Source organism: Daucus carota, chromosome 1 (assembly GCF_001625215.2).
Source record: "Daucus carota subsp. sativus chromosome 1, DH1 v3.0, whole genome shotgun sequence".
Taxonomy (NCBI): domain Eukaryota; kingdom Viridiplantae; phylum Streptophyta; class Magnoliopsida; order Apiales; family Apiaceae; genus Daucus; species Daucus carota.
The window spans coordinates 30,487,069-30,507,465 of NC_030381.2; the positions used below are offsets into that span (position 1 = coordinate 30,487,069).

Consider the following 20,397-nt stretch of genomic DNA (forward strand, 5'->3'; position numbering starts at 1 on the left):
ATAGTGGAGACAAGTCCGTAGAATAATAATGCAACAGTGGGCTAGCTAGATTGCAGGATTTATTATACTATACACAATAGTATATTGTAGACATGTAGGATATATAATAAGTCTGATAAAATCAAGGACCGTTCTTGTGAGCTTAAAGAGAGGAAAAGGTTGGGCAATAAAACACAAAATTCAGTCCCGTAAATTCAGAACATTTTGTCTGCTAATCATAACAAGAATACAAACCTTTTAAGCAATCAAACCATTTTTAATACGACTAGTAGTTTACACAAGTAATGCACTACTTTTCACATTTTTTGACCGGATATATTAATTTGTCAACCTCCTCATAAAGACCCTCTTTCTTTCGGCTTATGTTGATTTAATAGGATTATATAAATGGGAATCGAAATGACAGCATAAATCAAATATTTCATAGTCAAGAAAGTGCATGTACCAAAGATCATTAACCCATCTAAGTTTCTCATTATTGTTTCCAGGATATGCATGTGTATTATATACGTTTTGTATGTATATTTCATATTTATCAAAAAGAATATGTATAATTTGGATATAAATTTTTCAACAGAAAACGGGTATTATAAAGGCACAACAGTTAATGAAGAACATAAAATTTAAGACCAAAATCACCCAATTGCAATTTCTTTTTCACAATAAAAATAGAATACTAGCTATATGGGAAAAGAAGTTTCATTGATATTTGAAAAAGTTTCGGCAAAAATAATTATAATTTATATAAAAAAAGTTAGCAAGCATGAAACGCTCCGGAGTCTGATTGATCAATGAAGAAATTTAATATTGTAATTTTTATAGTAATTTGTTTTCCTTTACAGAAATTTTAGGAGTGTAAGCCTTAAATTTTACCGAATAAAAATATTCATATTACCTTATCATTATTCTAATCAATTCTACAACTCCCCATTAATAACACTTTACACTGAGTGCCGGCACGCTTAGAAATAAATTACAATTTTAGTAATCCAAACTTAATTATTACTTATAATTCAAAATTTTTAATTTAAAATAATAAAATATTATTTTAATTTCAAAGTCATGTAAACACAATACCACCATTTTTAGCATCTCCTTGTTAAGGATGGACGAAATTCTAACCTTAACAGCAAAATAAATAATAGTGTTGAGCACGCAATTAACAAAGTAATTTTACTATTCCAGTCTCAATTTGCACAGCCTTCTTTCCAATTTAAACCAATAGCTTCAAAACAAAAAAGCAAGGCAAGAAAAAATATTGGATTGATCATCATGAATCTCATTAAAATATTGATAATCCTGTCGATCTAAACAACAATTTTAATCACCAAAGCCCAAATTTCATCCCTCAATCCAAGCATCCCTTTATTAATTTCCCATCACGACCATGCATCTTTACACCACGCGCCGCCCGGCGAGTACATTATTTTTGTTAATCACAACAAACCCCTGTTCTTAACTAACAACATCTTTCACCGTTCTACAGTTATTCTATACATACACGACAAAACTTTATCTATTCTTACACGTGAGTCAGAACTCCGTTAACGAAACGTTATACAAACATTCTTCCCTAGCCGGAGAATCTAACGATAACGGCGGCATCCTCAGTTTCTCAAAATACTCCCTTATATCTACACTCTTGCTTTGCTTCATCTCATGCAACTCCCTTGACGGAAGAAACGGCGGCCGTGAAAGTTCTGTTAATAAATCCCACCGTAAGCCGTGAAAAAACGGGTGCTCCTTGATCTCACACGCGCCTCTCCTGTACCCTAGCCGGCGCGTGGGGTCTTTCTCGAGCAACTTCCCGATCAAGTCCGTCAATGTAGATGGTCTTCCAATGAATTCCGGTGGCATCATCACGATTCTCCTGAACGTATCCTTCTTATTTTTCCCGCGAAACGGCGTCGTTCCGTGCAGCATTTCGAAAGCGAGAATTCCCAGCGCCCACCAGTCCACCGCGAATTCGTGACCCTCTCCACGCACCACCTCCGGCGAAATATACTCCTCCGTTCCGACGAACGAGTTGGCGCGTTCACCGTTAGATGTTACACTAGACTTCCGTCTACTATCGGGTGCAACTCGCGCATTCTTCGTCTTCTTCGATGTCTTTTGCTTCAACGGCTCGGGCTCGTAAACCACGTCGTGGTGGCGCGTGGGCTTGACGAGCGTACGCGAGAGGTCGAAGTCAGTTAGGGTTAAGTGACCGGATTGTTGGATGAGGATATTCTCCGGCTTTAAGTCACGGTACACAATGCCTAATGCATGGAGCTTTTCTAGGGCACAAATTATCTCCGCCACGTAGAATCTGATCACCGCGGGAGAGAAAATATGGTCGCTTTGGTTGTAGCGAAGTACATTTAGGTCGCCGCCGGGACAAAACGGGATGGCCCACCCAATGAGGTCGTTCGTTTCAAAGGAGCCGAGGAGGGTGGGGAGGAAAGGGTGAGATGTGGTGGCGGGAGAGTTGTTGAGGCGGCGGAGCAGGGAGAGCTCCCACCGCGCACGGCGGTCAGTGTCGACTTTGGCGTCGAGGAGAGGGGATTTTTCAACGACTTTGAGAGCGAAGGGAGAGGCGGCGGAGGGGTCGGAGATGCGGTGGTGGACGAGGAAGACGGTCCCCGTGGCGCCTTTTCCGAGGACTTTGATGGCGCGGAGGTGGTTTATGTCTAGGTCAGGGGAGACTTGGGTGTCCATTTTGGTGTGTGTTGTGAGAGTGAAGAATGAGAGGAGATGGAGCTGATGGGGAGAATTGTGGGTTTACATGGACAAGTGTGTTTGTATTATAGGTACATGGAAATATGGAATGGGTGAGCTCAGTATATTTTTGTACTGTTCATCCGTGTAATATTTTATTATTTGTATTTGTTGGTGCATGTTGCACCAGAAAAGTGGAATAGTTTTGTATCGACTATTCTCTATATTCGATACTTATAGCAGAGTAATCACATGCAAATAGTATAACTGGACGAGCACCGGTGTCAGTGGTAGGCTACGGGTATTTGTTCCCAGAAACTGCTCCCGCTTGACTCACTTCTCTGATTTAATTAAGAAACCACTTATTTTAAGTTAATCCAAACAGCTCCTATATATTCCGAAAATATCCATTTGATTTTTCCTCAATATGAAAATACATAAATAAAATGTGGTTGGATGGTCTAGGTGACATTTATTTATGTTGGTTGATTACCCGTCTCGATAAATATCAGAACAAATATTAATTTATACGGTCTATAAGTCTAAATTATTAGTGAAAAAAAGTAAAAATAAAAATATGTAATCATTAAATGAGCATTTAAAACGATGACAGTGGCGCATACGGATTCACAGTTTCATTCTATTTTGTTTGTTTGCTAGTCCTTAACACGATTCGGCCACATATTAGGCTGGCCACTGTCGCCGTTTATCGTTACCTTGTGTGCAGCACTGCAATGGAATGTACAAAGGCGAAAAAAAGGAAAAAGCAAGTGTACTATGGTACAATTTTCTGTAACATAGCCTATTAATTTTAACACATTCCATGCGTATTCTACTGCCGCTACAACACCGCACGAGTTTCTTGCTTTACACTTTTTTTTCTTTCTATTTTTGAACTTTCGAACATAGGTTCTATCTCCCGTTTTACTTGATTTTTAGATCTGAATACAAAACTCGTCATATTAATCGATTAAAAAAAAACGGCCATATGTATAAAACTCTATGATGCGTTCCGACCCCTTGACAGACATCATGTAAGTAGTTGTTGCTAAGATAAGTTTTATCCTATTGGACTTTAATTCAGTGACTTGCAACTACAGAAACTAGCTATTCATCTTCCTGTGAGGAACGTATCGGAGTATCTTCACTCCAATTAAGTATGCGCAATAATTCAACAAAATCTAATAGACCTCCATTATTTTTCCAAATGCAGATTTTCTAAATGTCATGCATCTTATTTTAATCTCATTTTAGTTAATAATATAATTCAAAATTTTATTATTTTAATTTAATTTTGAACATCACGTTATTAATACCTTAATATAGTTGTATGTCCATATATTTCTGCACAAGGAATTTGTTTGATAATGTATTGAAGTTTGATTAAATATTATTAAATAAAAATTATATTTTCTCTTAAAATTTTATTTTTAATAATATTTTTTATATCGTAAATGAGTAGTAGAAACAATAAATTTTTATCATTTATCTATTAATATTTTCCTAATATTAATATATGTTTTGGATTTTTTAAATTGAAGTTCATATTTTTTATATTTCTTGTTTCTTCATTTTTGAAGAAACAAAATATTATTTTTCTTGCATTGATTTTGTGTTAGAATCAAGAAAAGATTTATTGGTCTGTTTCTCTCGTTGTTAATATATATAATTCTTTTATTTTCCAGAGAAAACAAAAAATATCTAACTGAACTCCTGCTAATTATCCTATATATTTGATTATTACAATTTGAATACAGATAAATAATAAATTAGATGGGTCTTTCCTTTATTCACGTCATCTGTATTAGTTGAATTCTTGTATTTTGTCACATTAATTTAGATTTTTTTTTTGCACATTCAATTCTGCATTCAAAGCCCTACTAGAATAATACACCCACAAATAGTTTGTGAAAGATAAGCGTCATTCTCCGGCACGAGTAAAGTAACTTTGAGTTCAATGAACCAGCTGACTTGCCGGGATTTAAGCTGAAATAGCGATATTTACAGATCAGATTGCTGTTTAACATTCAAGGTCAGCTCTCAGCAATGTCACAATCTCATTGTATGTTACCATTAATGATAAATATTCAAGACTACTTTGTCTGCCTTATATTTTTATCACTTTATTAAACTTTTAGTGCTTCCATTAATTTTTAACTTTATTTACCGGGTGGTTGATGGAGATTGGATACAAGGATTACTATCCACTCGTACTAGCTCAGTGACGCATCCATGTAGTAATAAAATTTATCAAGGAGGTCATTTGAGTTAACTTAAAATAAGTAATTTTTTGCTTAAATTAAAAAATGGAATATAAGTAAGAAGTAATTAAATTAATAAAGTAAAAGGATCTAACTTTCTCAGTTTTTTAAAAATCTTTCTATTTATTTATATAGGTAAAAAAAACAGAAGTCAGAAGCATAAGTAACTTCCCCTAAACAAACAGGCTCATAATATCCTGCTTATACCGTCGGTAACAATTTCAGAATATGCTTTTCACAAGTCATCCAGTTTCGTCGACAATTCATTGAGGGGTGGTATTAACGAATTTTCTTGTCCCTCTCGAAAATTTTACTAAATTTTGTACAATCATCGAATGATTATTCAACCAAATCTAACTATATTTAGAATTATGACAAAAACCAAGAAAAGGAATAATGGGGCGCACGTACGATCTAAGAGATAGATGATAGAAGAGGTGTACGGGCTCGCACATGGCCTCCCATAATATTAAGAACATGATTATTATTAAATCATAACTTTACTTTTAATATTTTTAATATTAGTATAATCTAAGGTGCACTGCATTGCTTGTCTTTTTTTTGATGAATTTAGGGAGACTTGTTGGAACGTTGTTGGCTTGTCATTTAGTTATATACCTCGTAATAGGCGAATAATAAACTACTGCAGTTTAATCTGTCTTGTAAAGAAAAATGTATTCTATTTTATTTACGAATTATTGCTTTTGTTTGTGTATACTGAAAACCTGCACTTCTAATGATTTAAAGTTATTTCACTTGTATACGACGTAGCTGATTGCTTTTACTCTATCGCGGCTCATTACACGTTGAAAGTATGTATATGCACATCCATACCTGAGGTTTGAAAGTTTGTTTGTTAGAAGCAGCTTTTGCTTACTGATAGGGTATAACCCGGACTTCCTTGATCCGGACCCTGGACCCTGAAGATGATCCCGACCCAGGAGATGGTCCTGGTCCCCTGAAGATGACCCCGGACCCTGGAGATGGTCCTGGACCCCTGAAGATGATCCCGGACCCTGGAGATGATCCCGGACCCAGACGCAACCTATCCACCCTTCCTCCGGACCGGGACATAAGAGTCCACGCCAACACCTGAACAAGCTGCAGTCTGACATGACAAGGACAGTACCTAACGGTCAACTACTGATCAGAAGGGACAATTGTGGAAACATTTCAAAATACTATTCCACAGCTGACACCTGGGCAGGTGTCAAGCATCCAGCCCCTACAGGTGGACGATCAGGATCCAAGGTACATATCCTTAAACCCTAATCCTTGACCTATAAATAGGCCAAGGATCAAAGGTTTAAGGGTTACATTCTTCCACACACTCATATTACACACACATGCACTCAGCTAAAAACAAACACTAAAGCCACCAAGCCACCACACAGCCACCATATATTCACCCTCCACACACATAGATAACCTAATTTACTGTTCGTTAATCCCGAAGCCGTTACTGATTCTCACGCCGGAAGCGTCGCGTGGCCAAAACCCCCCTCCGGTGTTGTTTTGCAGAATTGCAGGTGCCCATCCAACAGCAACACCTCAGAACAACCGTTCATGGCGGAGGGAGCTCCCGAACGGACTTTAACGTTATCACTTACTGCTTCTGTTTTTCTTGATCAGTTTGTATAAAGAAGTAGAAGCATTTTTAAGAAGTCGAGTATGCTAGCTTCTCTCACAGCTTCTGCTTCCTTTTCAAACACTTTATTAACTCATTTATTTCTCACTTCTGCTCCACTTCTCTAGTTTAAGGAAGAAATCACCTATTTTAAATTTGCCCAAACAACCTCTATAACTTGCAATTACATTGAAATATCCTATGTTGTGACTGTTGTCACCGACTCGCAAGTCGCTACAGAAGAAGTCAATGCTGCTGTATTACGTTTAACACCCATAAAAAAGGTATAGGTGCACCTAATTTTTGCTAGAATTATACAGCAAGTGCGCACACAATTTCACGCACTCTCAAAAGCTTACAATTATTTGGACGTATTATAAACACACCCTTCTAAATCTTAATTTTAAGTTTTCTGTGTCGTTAGGATGTGTGATTATATTAGTCCGTTACGTTACCAGACTTCCAGATAATGGGGCCGTTTGGGTTAGCTTAAAATAAGTGCTTCTTGTTTAAAATAAAAAAGTGAAGTAGAAATTAAAAGGTAGTTAAGACTTATAAGTGATTAAAGTGTTTAGAAAAAAAGCAGAAGTCATGAAACAAAAGTTAGGAATCGTAGCTTTTTATAAGTGCTTCTCGACTTTTTACACAAACGGTACGACATAAGTGCTTCTAACTTAAAAGTTCAGAAGCGGGGCTTTAAAGCCCCGCCAAACAGCCACAATATTCAAAGTAAAATTGTGGTTACCCCAATATCTACACCGCATTACACCGTTTGTCGTGTTTACGCACGAGTTGGTGCTCTAGTATTTTCCGAATTTTGAAATTATTTTAGCATAAAAAGCTTTTAATCTCTAACTGAGATATATTGTTACTATAGAGAAATTGAAAATTAAAACTAATCAATAAATATTCATCATAGACTTGTAAAGAAATTTCAATGAATTTGAGATTTTATCAAATTAAAATATAATCAATAAATAATTAAAATATTTTTAAATGTTAATCGAATGTTAGTAAATCGGAGCATTGGTCAAGACATCGAGTGTACTACACTAGTAGCGTGTTAGTGACTTGTGGGCGAGATTAATGACTTTTGAAGATGTCAAAATTTATCTCCTTTGGAAAAGAATCCCCTACCTATAACCTATATTATCCAACTTTAGGCAACATAAAATCCAAATCATTTTCATTTTGGCAAGGTTAAGCTAGACATGATTGACCCACAAGGGAAATTTAAAAACCCTAAATATATCCCACAATTGTGTTGTTGTCGACCATCATCTGGTGGGGCGGTAATGCGCCCGAGCTCAAAGTAAAAGGCAAGAAACATCTCTACTGGTGTAATTATTTTTATTCCACCATCTATCACAAAGTTAAACAACCTAAAAGAAAAAGTCCATCTGTTTTCTTCATTATGATGTTTTCAGCCTTTGGGCCGATCATGATTTGGAAATGCTTTCATATTCGTTTTATGATTTCAGGATTGTACACGGATGCTACATATATATTGTGTACATGTGCGGGTGAGCGTGTGATGAAATGATTTGGAATGAGTTAATAATTTGATTTTATTGTGCATGTATTCATACGTAATTTATAATATAATATATTCATGTGTAATTAATATAAATTTAGTGACGACAATAATAATAAGACATCACATTTTACTTTTTTTTAATATATATGAAATTTGTATGAAAAACTATTAAAATGGATATATAGAAGTAATTAAGTGTATTTGGCTGGGTTATAAGCCTTATAAGTCAAAATATTTATTTATATTATTTGTATAATAACGAATTTATAAGTCAACTACCAATTTATAGGTTAGAATTTGAGAAGTTGAAACTCCTAGTTTTCTTAATGATTTATTTTTATGTTTAAAATTTGGTTTTACAAACATGTAGCGGTTCACTTTAAAAATTAATATATAACAATTTACAATTTTATTAGTAATTGCTATATTAAATAAGTTGTAAACATTAAAAAACTTATCCAAATTCATGAAATAAAAATTATTTTTCATTTATAATTATCTTTTTATTTATAAATAATAAACACTTTTTTAATTTACTCCACTGTACTCCATGGTTTACTTGACAAGTTAGCAAGTTCCACCCCACTAATCATACAAGTGTAGAGAAGACGAGAGTTAAGTATAGAATATATGTATCTCATACAAAAGTTTTTTTCTTTACTTTCACTCCGAGTGCATGTTGTTCAGTTTGTGGTTCAAGACGATGACACAATAACATTAACCAAGAACTTATTCCTCTACAAATGGGTTTATATCTTTATACTCTTGTGATAATTTATTCTATTCTTCACCAGGCTAAGAATAAAGAAAATCCCAGTTACGAATTCAAACATGTTTTAATCAAATCAAAAAATGATAAAGAAAAGATAAACTAAAACTAGTGAAGGAGTCAAACTAATTGGAGCTAAATGACCACAAAAATTTAGTGTTAGGCCACTAGATATCAGTGATTAACGGTAGTGGAGGTACTAAGGAAAGCATTATTCTTTGTTACGTTGCGAGAATATAAAGCTTTAACATGCTTTTCAGGAAAATGACAATGAAATGCGAATAAATACATGATACATTGTCGAATATAGATATCGTAATATCAAGTCTTTGGCTTATTTGAAGGTTACTCTTTAATAATTCTTCAAGTGGGTAGCATGTGTACATACACTTGCATCACTTCGATCCTATTCTGAGGTCTGCTTAGCTTTATAATACTCTCTCCATCTCAAATTAGATGGCCCCGTTGACTTTGGGCACACAATTTAAGGTTCATTGATCGCATAGATACGTGACTTATTTTTAAAATTTTATTTTTGCAAATAAAAATTAAAATATGAAATTTTCATTTATAAAAGAAAAAATAAAAAAATAAATTTCGGAAGTAGACGGTCAATGCATCTAAAGTTACGTACCCAAAGTCAACGGGGACATCTAATTTGGGATGGAGGTAGTAATAAAAAATGTACGTGTTAAGTTTAAGTATAGTTTTAATTAATGACAAATCATGTTTTACTTTTTAATTTCAAAAAACAATGTTTTACTTTTATGTTCATATAATTTGTGTAATTGGGTAAAACTAGACCTAAAATTAAAGTTATATATTCGTATTAGACGGTTTTCCTTGAGTTTTTTTAAGACCGTTATAAAAATATATATATTTGTGTGTATCACTTGTTTTTAATATAATAGATAAAAAGTAACTATATAAGCAACTGATATATTAAATTAAATTCTCTAAATTACAAAATGGATAATTATTTCACTTAAAAATTCCATATTCAATTCTTTTGTTTAGCAAAAACTAAATAATTTCCTCTTCAAAGTTTGAAGTACGGCATTTTATCAGAAAAATATATATATAATCATCACTTTTCGATTCTACATCGTGCTTTTTGAGAATGCCCCTCTCAAATCTCAATTCAATGCCTCGTCCGAGATAAATAATACCTACATATGGACTAGGATGGATTAAGTAGGGCTAATTATTTTAATTCTTAATATTTTACTACTAAAATGAAACTGTATATTGGATTTATTCTGAGTAAAAATGTCTTCCAGCCTTTTATTATTATAATTTTTCTCTAATTTTAAGACCTAAAAGTATGTGAAATATTTATCATTAAACATAAACATAAATATGATAATTTTTAGATTCAAAGTCAATAATATATATGTAAAATTTATATATTTTTATCTAAAAATAAAATAAACAGAATATTATTGAGCGTTTTCGTATGCATGGTGACCAAATTTGTGGTACATGTCCACAAGACATGCACAGTACTGGGCCGAATTAAAACAAAAGTTTTCAGTTGTCACTCGTAAGTCGTGAATTAGAGTTGCAGAACCTGCATGAGTAAGCATCTCTTCTTAAATATTTTTCTGTTAATTTATTTTTCAAATATTACTTTTTCGAGATTCACATTATATTCTGATAAAGGAATAAAGCCTAATTCAACTTAAACAGATCTGTCATGTTCTAATAATCAAATTTAATTGTTATGCAAAGTAGGAGATCAAATTTCGTTTGCTAGATTTTGAAATGAATCGAAAGAAATGCATGCCAACTGCTCATACAACCCAATAGGCAATAGCTAGCTTTGTATTTTGAGCAATTGTGCCGATCTAAGAGCAAGTCCAACAGCGGCCTATTTAATGTCCTATTTAGTGTCCTGAGTCACAATATAAGACATTTGATGGGAAAATTTGATTCAACAATGTTCTAGTGATGCTTTATATCACTATGAGAGCATCTCCAACGGCATTGGCTATAATCGTTGGCTAAATTGTACCTGTAAGACATTATGTAAAATTTGCTGAACCTGTAAGACATTATGCTACAATGGTACTGGCTATATTGATTGGCTATAATTAAAAATAGTATGTTATTAATATTTTAAATTGTTAAAATAGAATATATCAGTTCAATATGGTAATAAATGATGTACAATCTTCCTACAGATTTTCTTACAGACCTGTAGAGGTTCGACAAATTTAGCCATCCATAGGAGGTTGGCTAAATTTATAGACAACAGCTCATCATGGTTGGAGTTGAGTTTTTGGAGCTGTTGGCTAAATCTTTTTATTTTAAGTATGCCAACTCATCTTTTAGCCAAGGGTTTTAGATGGTTGGAGATGCTCTGACAACCCATTTAAACCCTATTTTTAAAGCGCTCTCTCCTTGCCATATCCTATATTTTATAATAAATTCTTACCAACACCCTCTTTCTCTCTCTATTTTATACTCCCTCCGTCCCGGTAGATTATATACGTTTGGTTTGGACACGGAGACAAAAAAAAATGTAAAAAGTGAGTAAATTGAGATGAAAAGTGGGTAAAGTGATGTGACCCATTTATATTTAATGATAGATTTGAGATAGTGGGGGAAAATAGTGTTTATATTATTATAGAACGGAGATAGTGGAAAAATTTAGTGGGTATAATAGTGTTTTATATTATAAAAAGTTATTATATTTGGAATGTATAGAAATGATGGGACGTCAAAAAAAAACTGTATAGAAATGAGTGGGACGGAGGGAGTATTATGTTTTAATGATGAAAGTGAACTTTTAATAATAAAATATTAAACATATAGTGAAAATAAAGCACATTGTTGGAGTTGAAGTTAGTAGAATATGTCCTAAACTACTAGGACATAATTTTTTATATTATATTTAGAGCTCCAACTAGAACACTGTGGACTTGCTCTAATATTTTATATTTGCATGGTAACCGATATCTATGAAGTCCGCACTGCATGGAAACTTCCACATTAAGAGGGGTGTATTCGATTGGGATTTTAATGGATTGTTTTTAGTCTATGGATTTTAATGGATTGTGTCTGATTTTGATTTTGTGCGGATTCTTGATAAAATGTCGCAGAGTTGATAGGATTTAAGCACAATACTTCAAAATCCCATTGATTTTGATGGGATTTCAAAAAACTTAAAATACACTGAAGAATGCCACAAAATCCATCATTTTATGAAATGCAAAAAAATCCATCAGCATTTGAATACCATCAGATTTTAATGGATTTTAAACAATCCCAATTGAATACCATCGGATTTTAAAGCATAATTTAAAATCCCAATTGAATACCACCAGATTTTGTAGCATAATTTGAAATCCCAATTGAATACCTCAAGATTTTAATGGATTTCAAACAATCCCAATCGAATACCCTCGGAATTCATGAATGCAAAAAAATGCTTTAAAATCCCAATCCAATACACCCCTCTAAAAGTCAAAACATTGTCTCTTTATTTTTTTTTCATTCGATGTTTTGATTTTTGACATAGATCTTTAAAGAAAAAACAATATATTTAATCACCCGATACAAACATTTAAAATTTTGTGTTAAAATTTAAAACATCAAATAAAAAACTTAAAAATCATAAAAGGAATAGAAAAAATAATTTCCACAAATTTTGAACCAAAAAAGGAGTCGGTAGATCTCAAAATCACGGGAAACTCTATTAAGGGTTGGTTTGGTTCGAGAGTGGTATCGGGTTGGAATGAGGAATCGGGTTAAGCTGGTATGGGTTTGAGGTATCAAATTTGATATCATGTGTTTGGTTGAGTGCTGGAATCAATATATACAATTTTTATAAAAAAATAAGTTATTAATATATATTAATTAAAAATATTAATAAAATTATTATTGTCATATATTTTTGCATCATTGATTTAATTTTGTATCAAACATTAATATTTTATTACTTTAAGAAAGACAAAAAAAATAAAAAATGAATATAGCTCATACCTCCTCTCATACCCACCTCCCCACTTGGGTATAAAAACCCGAGTTTAAAGTATGGGTTTGAGATTTTTTTTTTTCAACCAAACACCAGATATGGATTTGGAATGAACAAACCCCATACCTGATTCCAGAAACCCACGAACCAAACCACCCCTTAGAGCAAGTCCAAGAGTGCCCTATATTGATGTCCTAAATCAAAATTTAAGGCATGTGAAGCAAATCAATGCTCCAACAATGTCCTAGTGGTGCCTTAAAACACTAGGACATGTAACAAATGCCTTATTTTTGAGGCACCACTATGCATGCCCTATTCAATAAAAAAATAATTTCCTACCATTCCACTACATCTCTCTTCTCTCTCCTTTTTATTTCCCTCCAATAACAATTCAAATATATTAATATTTTAATAATAAGGCACAATAATGAGGCATATTGTTGGAGTTGATATATTAAGATGACGTCCTAAATCACTAGGACACATTATTTTATTATATTTATAAGGCATTTGCTAGGACATTGTTGGACTTGCTCTTAGTCAGAATATTACAATATACACAAGATTTAGAATATCTTGAAAAAAGAAAAGAAAAAAAAAGAAAGAACAACATATACAAATCAACTCGTGTACAAACCCTTTCCTAACAAACCTTTCCAACTATATACAGTTACGCCTCCGTTGTCATTATTAAGAATTCCATATTATTTTCGTTGTCCCTTAGTTTCCCCCGCCCGGAAATGTCGTTCGAAAGTTCTTAGGTTCCACGTCATTCAATGTCTTCGGAAAGTCCTTGAAAGCTGAGGTGACTGCGTCAGCTGTGCTGGCCTCTATGCCAATTTGTATAAAAGTAACCACTGTAAAAATTAGAATAACAATGACAATAATAACTACAAGAATAAAAAATTTAGGATTCTGAATCATCCAATCCTTCATCCATGATCGGAATGTCATGTCTCCGTAACTGTTTTTCATGGGGTTCGCATTGCCTTTGGTAACTTCAACTGATCCTTCTTCGATATCGAAACGATAAGATTCCGTTAATGGCATAACTTGGGAACAGTTCTGCTGTGAAGTCTGGCCTCTTGGGTAGTGCTCTGAGTATTTTTGCATGAAGGATGTAACGATGTCTTCGATGATCTTGCTCTCTGTACGCGAACTGTAAATTTACGGTGTAGAATTAGTGGTATTATCATTGACAAGAGCTTATAAATATTTACAAATAGGATTTTCACGAAAAATGTGATGGGAAATTATTAAGACTTTGTGATCTAGAGACCGGACTAAACTGGATTTTGGTAAAAAGCTACGACCGTGCCAGGTTACTGTAATTTGAGGTGTTGGAGATATATAGGAACTGACGTCTAGGACGTTTTCGTAAACTTAAAAAAAGTAACTTATTTATTTCTTGTTTAAAATAAAATAATGGATTAGAAGTGAGAAGTAAATTAGTTAATAAAGTGTTTTGAAAAGAAGTAGAAGTTCTCAAAAAAAAGCTAGCATTCTCAACTTCTTAAAAGTGCTTCTATTTATTTATACAAACGATTAAGCAGAAATCAGATTCAGCTTCTGCTACGCATAGTCACTTAACATATGATATCGAACTGGATTAGATGGTTGGTCCTCTTGTGATCAGAATTTAGACTCAAGTGACACTCTGGTTCAATTCTTTATAATATTCTCATATTTAATTATAGACACGGAAACAAAATTCTAGAGTAGGGATAAGCGTCAGTGATCCACTTTCAATCAAAAAGTAACTGGTTTTAAAGCAAAGATCACATAACGATGGCCCTGTTTGGGGTAGCTTCTTTTCGAAAATTTAAGGACTTTTTTTTAAAAAATATATATTTTATAATTATTTTAGATATGAATGTTGAGGAAGCATTTTATATTTGTTATTCAACAAAAACCAAGGACTTATTTAAAAAAAAAATAGAACTATATATATTTTTCCAAAAATAAATTCTTATTCTCAAAAAAAAGTTTAGGTCGTACACATAATAATTTTTATTATAGTGTAGAGATGAGGAAACACACTCTTTTTCGTTAATTTCTTGCTGCACTCCATTGCTCCATTTTTTCTCCATACCGCTTCTTGACGTGCTCAAACGCGTCGCCAAATTTTCCCCTCCGATACTTGACATCAGCAGCTTCAACATAATAAAATACCGGAATGATGAAATACTTGGATGTCCGGTTCCTTTCAAGAATATGCACCAGTTCATCCAAACAATGTTTTGAAGATGGATAATTTTCTGATAAGACTATGATAGCGCTTTTCGAGTATTTGATAGCTTTCTTGATTCTCCCATCAATTTCGTCTCCAAGGTCGATGTTTTCTCTGTCCATGAATGGCTGGAAGCCTTGAAGCTTCAGCTTTTCGTACAAGTATCTAGTGAAATTGTTGCGAGTTTCGCCTCCGAAGCTCAGAAATACGTCGCAATTCTCGACTGCCATTTCTGAAAATAAAGTTTCATAAGCAACCATGCATCATAATAATAATAAAGATACAACAATTTCTCTCAAATTCTCATACCTTAGATTGAGCTGCGAAGACAAAAGGCTTGAATCAAAAAACCCGTTCAACAAAATTCTTGTTTTTCCAAGACTTTATAGAATAGTAAAATACCAGCAAAGGCCAATAGATATAAAAGAATATATATATGAAATAGTCAAGTCTCAATATATTATTTGTTGTATACTAATATCATATGTTTCACGCAGATGAAATAATTATCACTTAAAATTTGCCAGGAGATTTCCTTCTGCATTGCGGATGAAACAATTAAACAAATGGCAAAATTGAATGCTAGAATTATAAAAGTCTTCCTGAATGAGACATGAGAACTAGCAAGGTAATTTACTAATTCATCCAGATTCCGACTTTATTTATCGTCATCTATTTTATTATATACTTATATATAATAAAGGGAGATAATTTGATCGCATGGTCGTCTTCCCGTCAAAAGTTTGTCATTTGTTCGATCGTACACTAAACAAATAAGCACCGTTAGATTTGAACAAAATTATGTCCTATTCTATAAAGCAACTGATATCTACTTGCATATTTATGATTCTTTTTTTTTTTTTTTGCCACATGATTCTTTTTTTAATTTAAAACAAATTCTATAAGACTATGATAGCGCTTTTCGAATATTTGATAGCTTTCTTAGTTCTCCCATTAATTTCGTCTCCAAGGAGGATGCTTTCTCTGTCCATGAATGGCTGGAAGCCTTGAAGCTTCAGCTTTTCGTACAAGTAGCAAGTGAAGTTGTTGCGAGTTTCGCCTCTGAAGCTCAGAAATACGTCGCAATTTTCTACTGTCATTTCTGAAAATAAAGTTGGTGATGCTAGGTTCATAAGCAACCATGCATCATAATAACAAAGATATATAACAATTTCTCTCAAATTGAGCTAGGAGATTTCCTTTGCATTGCTGAGGAAACAAATGGCAAAATTGAATGCTAGAATTATTAAAGTCTTCGTGATGAGACATGAGACTAGCAAGGCAATTTACTAATTCATTTCGATTACGGCTTTACTTATTGTCATAGAATATAACACATAAAGTCAGTTGACTATATTACATTTTAAAACTGACTATTTCATCCCAAGTCTTCAAATAATTCCCTCAGTATACATCTACATGATGTAATCCTTCAACTGTTGTTTTGAGCAATCAATCGTAAATATATCATCATAAAAATCGTTATTATTGAGTCAATATCATAAAAATCTCGTAGATTTATAATCCCGGACATAATGAACAACGAAAACACCAAAATAAAAACCAAACTCATACGGAGAGACTAAACAAAATCCATAAAAAATTGGAAACTTATTAATGAAAAATAAGAGATGAATTGTGATAAAAGGAAGAAAAGATCGAGACTTTCCACACGTGAAAGCTGATGGAAACCTTCAAATAAGCGGGACCGCTTTCAAGAATAGAGAGAGTTTTGAGTTTTTTTTAGGTCAAGTGGATTGATTAATATTTTTCTAAATCACTAAAAATCCGATTAGTTGTTGGACTCAACAACACTGATCAATTCTTTGCATGACTACACAACTCGAATAATATTATGATCACGTAATTGCCTCGTTATAACTACTCCTGTTACTATCAAACCAATTAGTATATTACAAATTTAGGGAGAAAAGAGTTACAGTACTAAAAATTAAATTTGCTTTGATCAATGTCATAACTAGTAATCATTAATTAACCAGTAAAGAATCAGACAGGACGTGTTCTTGGAAATTTCTTAGGATTTTTCTATATTGATTCCGTTGTCCCAGAATCCAAGTCCTTCAATGCTGTCAGAATTTTCTCAGAATCCAAGTCCTTAAATGCTGTCAGAATGTTCTCAGAATCCAAGTCCTTGAATGCTGTCAGAATGATCTTAGCCCAGGGCTCCGCATCCTTTAATGTCACCGGGAAGTTCTTAGGATCCCATGTCGTCTCTGCATCCAGGTCCTTTAATGTTGTCGAGAGGTCCTTATAAATTGTACTTACTGTATCAACTGCACTTGACTCAATGTGGATATATATAGAAGTAACAACCGTAGATATGATAATAAAAATGACAACGATAACTATAACAATAAAGAATTTGGGATTGTGGATTATCCAGTCCTTCATCCATGATCTGAACGTCATGTTTTCGTACTTGTTTGTTCTGAATTGTGCATTGTCTTTGGTAACCTGTAGTAATCCTTCTTCGATATCAAAACAATATTCTGTTGGCACATTTTGTCCTTTATTTTGCGGTGAAATAATGCTGGCACTGGATGCTTTGGATTCTGGCCATTTCAGGTAATGCTCTGAGTATTTCTGCGCAAACGAGGCAACTATATCTGCGATGATCTTGCTCTCTGTACGTGGACTGTAAATATAAAATGTTCAGTAGCTGGAAATTAAAGTTATGCTGCTATATTAGTTATTTTTGTTTTTGTAGTAAGTTATGCACTTATGCCTTAAGTGAGATGTAACGAAACAAGAAAGTGATGTGAGATTAGTGTTGTAGCCTGATCTTAGAAGTCAGCTTGTTATGTAACTAGCTGAACCGAGAGAACTAAACAGTTTTGCCAAGCACAAAGGCCAGCACAAACGAAGTGTTAAAATATAATTTTCATATTTCAAGAATTTTATGAGGATAATTTGTAAATTCGATTCATAATTTGAGTGTTTGGCCTACACTGTCACTGTATCCATGATTAATGCTCTAAATTTCAGGATCCGGAAAAATGACCCCAAATACCATTTATTAACGCTACATCGTGTAGCGTTTTGTATAACGTTTTAAAATTAAAAGAACAGAACGCTAGCTAACGTTCTATTACGCTACACGAAGTAGCATTTTGCTGAAGTTAAAACGCTAAAATGCTACACGAAGTAGCATTTTGCATGTAGCTGGGGTTAAAACACCAAAACATTACACGATTTTGCGTTTTCTTTCCAAATTGAAAACGCTAGATTATCAGGTGTCACTAACTGATATTGGGGGCATTTTTTCCAACTCCGTTATTCTGGACATTAAGTCCAGAATTTATGAGATCTGAGCCATTTTTCTCAAAATTTCACAAATTTGACCCGTTAAAATTCAAAAACAGACAATTAAGAAAGTAATTAGGAGACGAGAGAGGACGCACTCTTTTTCGTTAATTTCTTCAGCTAATATATCTCCGACTTCTGCAAGCGCTGCTCTCCATTCTTTCACCTTTTCATTGCTCTCTCGCTTTTTAACATGCTCAAAAGCAGCACCGAACTTGCCCAACTGATACTTCACATTTCTAGCTTCGACGTAATAGAATATCGGAATGATAAAATACTTGGACGTTCGGTTTCTTTCAAGTACATGCACTAGCTCATTCAAGCAGTGGCTAGAAGATGGATAATTATCTGATATAACAACAATTGCACTTTTGGAGTATTTGATTGCTTTCTTGATGATCCCATGAATATCATCTCCAATGCCTATGTTTGCTCTGTCCATGAATGGCTGAAATCCTTGGCGTTTCAACTCCTCGTACAAGTAGCAAGTAAAATTGTTGCGTGTATCCCCTCTGAAGCTCAGAAAAACATCACAATCTTCGATGGCCATTTTAGAAAATGCAGGTGATTATGATAAACTTATAAATATTACTTAGACAAGGAAGAATAGTTAGCCACCACATATTTACATGAGCTAGGAACAAAGAAAGGATTATTAAATAATCCGATCGTTATTTTCAAGGACAAGTGAACAAGGTTAACCAAAACTCTAAAGCACATTTTTGGAATATAATTTGTACAGTCCTAAATACTAAGAGCTTCTCCACCGGCAATATATGGTTGGCTATGTGAATTATGTAAATATTTTGCTAAGGGACATACATGTCTGAGGGAATTATCTATAATTTTACTTGTGTAAAATCATACCAAGGGTTCGAGTTGTATAAATTTTAGATAATCTCTGTAAGTGCCATCTAGATGCCACTAGATGTCACATATACAATTTTAGCTGATGGTTTTTGAGATTAGAGATGCTTAACACAGGTCCATATTATTATTTGATGTGATCAAGAAAAGTCAAGAAATTGAAGATATTATATTGATTTTTGATAAATGCGTGGATTTGCATGTCTCGGAACATAAATTTAATTAGAATCCTGAATTTAATTCGATCATATGTTCAAATACATAAAATAAAAATTAGGTTGGAATTTCAATTGAAATCTAAAAAATTCAAACGCGACTATAAAAATAAGATTTTGAAAGGATGCATTAATTAATGTAATTTGAAATAAATTATATGTTCTCAGAGTATTTCCAATGCTCTTAGTAGTGTAACATAGTATCTCCTACAATACTCATCATATTTACTTCTTATTCATATTTTTATTATTAAATATACTGCTCAATCATAAAACTACAAAAATAAAGTTGTAAGAGAAAGAGAATATGTTATATAAGAGCATCCGGCTTCCAAGTAATATTCGACTTTAAACCGTAAAATATCAGTTTATATAATAAGTCGTTTAAAATAAGAAATAAGTCTGGAATTAACTTAAATACGAAAGTTAGTTTGAGTCACTTTTTTCATTGAATTAACTTTTTTTTAAATTTTCTTTTTGATGAAGATTATCCTTATTGTAAGTTACCCATAAATCACTTTTATTTTTATTATTATATTTTTAGTGACTCGTAATTTATTAACAAGCCAAAATTATTCAAAGAGACATTTAAACTCCTAACTTATCATATTAATTAATAGACTAATTAAAAAATGGGTGATATTATATTTTTAAAATATTTATAAAATATTTTAAATTGGTTATCGCGAACCCCCAATTGATTGACCGGTGTAATATAAACTAGTAATTATTATATATGGTGACTAAGATATTATAAAATTTATAGATATAAATTTATTTCAAATTATCTAATCATTTTTTGTTATAATTTTTTTAAAATTTTTATGAGTACAATATGGGTTTTAATTTAAAATAATCAATAAACATGTTTTCTCTAACTTTTACTCCGTA

At 33.1% G+C, this 20,397-nt stretch overlaps 2 protein-coding genes and 1 long non-coding RNA gene across 3 annotated transcripts; all 3 read right to left on the minus strand.

Moving 5' to 3' along the window:
- Nucleotides 1-1,238: 1,238 nt before the first annotated feature.
- On the minus strand, nucleotides 1,239-2,874 carry LOC108227333 (serine/threonine-protein kinase UCN). The gene has a single exon (XM_017402424.2). It carries the CDS (start codon nucleotides 2,695-2,697, stop codon nucleotides 1,534-1,536), a length of 1,164 nt encoding a protein of 387 aa, XP_017257913.1. The 5' UTR covers nucleotides 2,698-2,874; the 3' UTR covers nucleotides 1,239-1,533.
- A 10,442-nt stretch (nucleotides 2,875-13,316) lies between these two features.
- Nucleotides 13,317-15,565, minus strand: LOC135147063 (uncharacterized). The gene is made up of 3 exons (XR_010284472.1): nucleotides 15,410-15,565; nucleotides 14,911-15,332; nucleotides 13,317-14,029 (listed from the first exon to the last, which is right to left on the minus strand). It is a non-coding gene; the product is annotated as an uncharacterized LOC135147063 (long non-coding RNA).
- Nucleotides 15,566-16,966: 1,401 nt separating this feature from the next.
- On the minus strand, nucleotides 16,967-19,049 carry LOC108220787 (probable disease resistance protein At4g19530). The gene is made up of 2 exons (XM_017394652.2): nucleotides 18,523-19,049; nucleotides 16,967-17,756 (listed from the first exon to the last, which is right to left on the minus strand). Exons 1-2 carry the CDS (start codon nucleotides 18,972-18,974, stop codon nucleotides 17,147-17,149), a joined length of 1,062 nt encoding a protein of 353 aa, XP_017250141.1. The 5' UTR covers nucleotides 18,975-19,049; the 3' UTR covers nucleotides 16,967-17,146.
- Between the last annotated feature and the right edge of the window lie 1,348 nt (nucleotides 19,050-20,397).

What these genes read in the sequence shown, in the direction of transcription:
- LOC108220787 (XM_017394652.2), bottom strand. Translation starts at nt 18,974, where the DNA reads ATGGCCATCGAAGATTGTGATGTTTTTCTGAGCTTCAGAGGGGATACA. An exon ending in GAAGAAATTAACGAAAAAGA is followed by an intron (nt 17,757 to 18,522) that starts GTGCGTCCTCTC and finishes TTATATTTACAG; the next exon opens with TCCACGTACAGAGAGCAAGA.
- LOC108227333 (XM_017402424.2), bottom strand. Translation starts at nt 2,697, where the DNA reads ATGGACACCCAAGTCTCCCCTGACCTAGACATAAACCACCTCCGCGCC.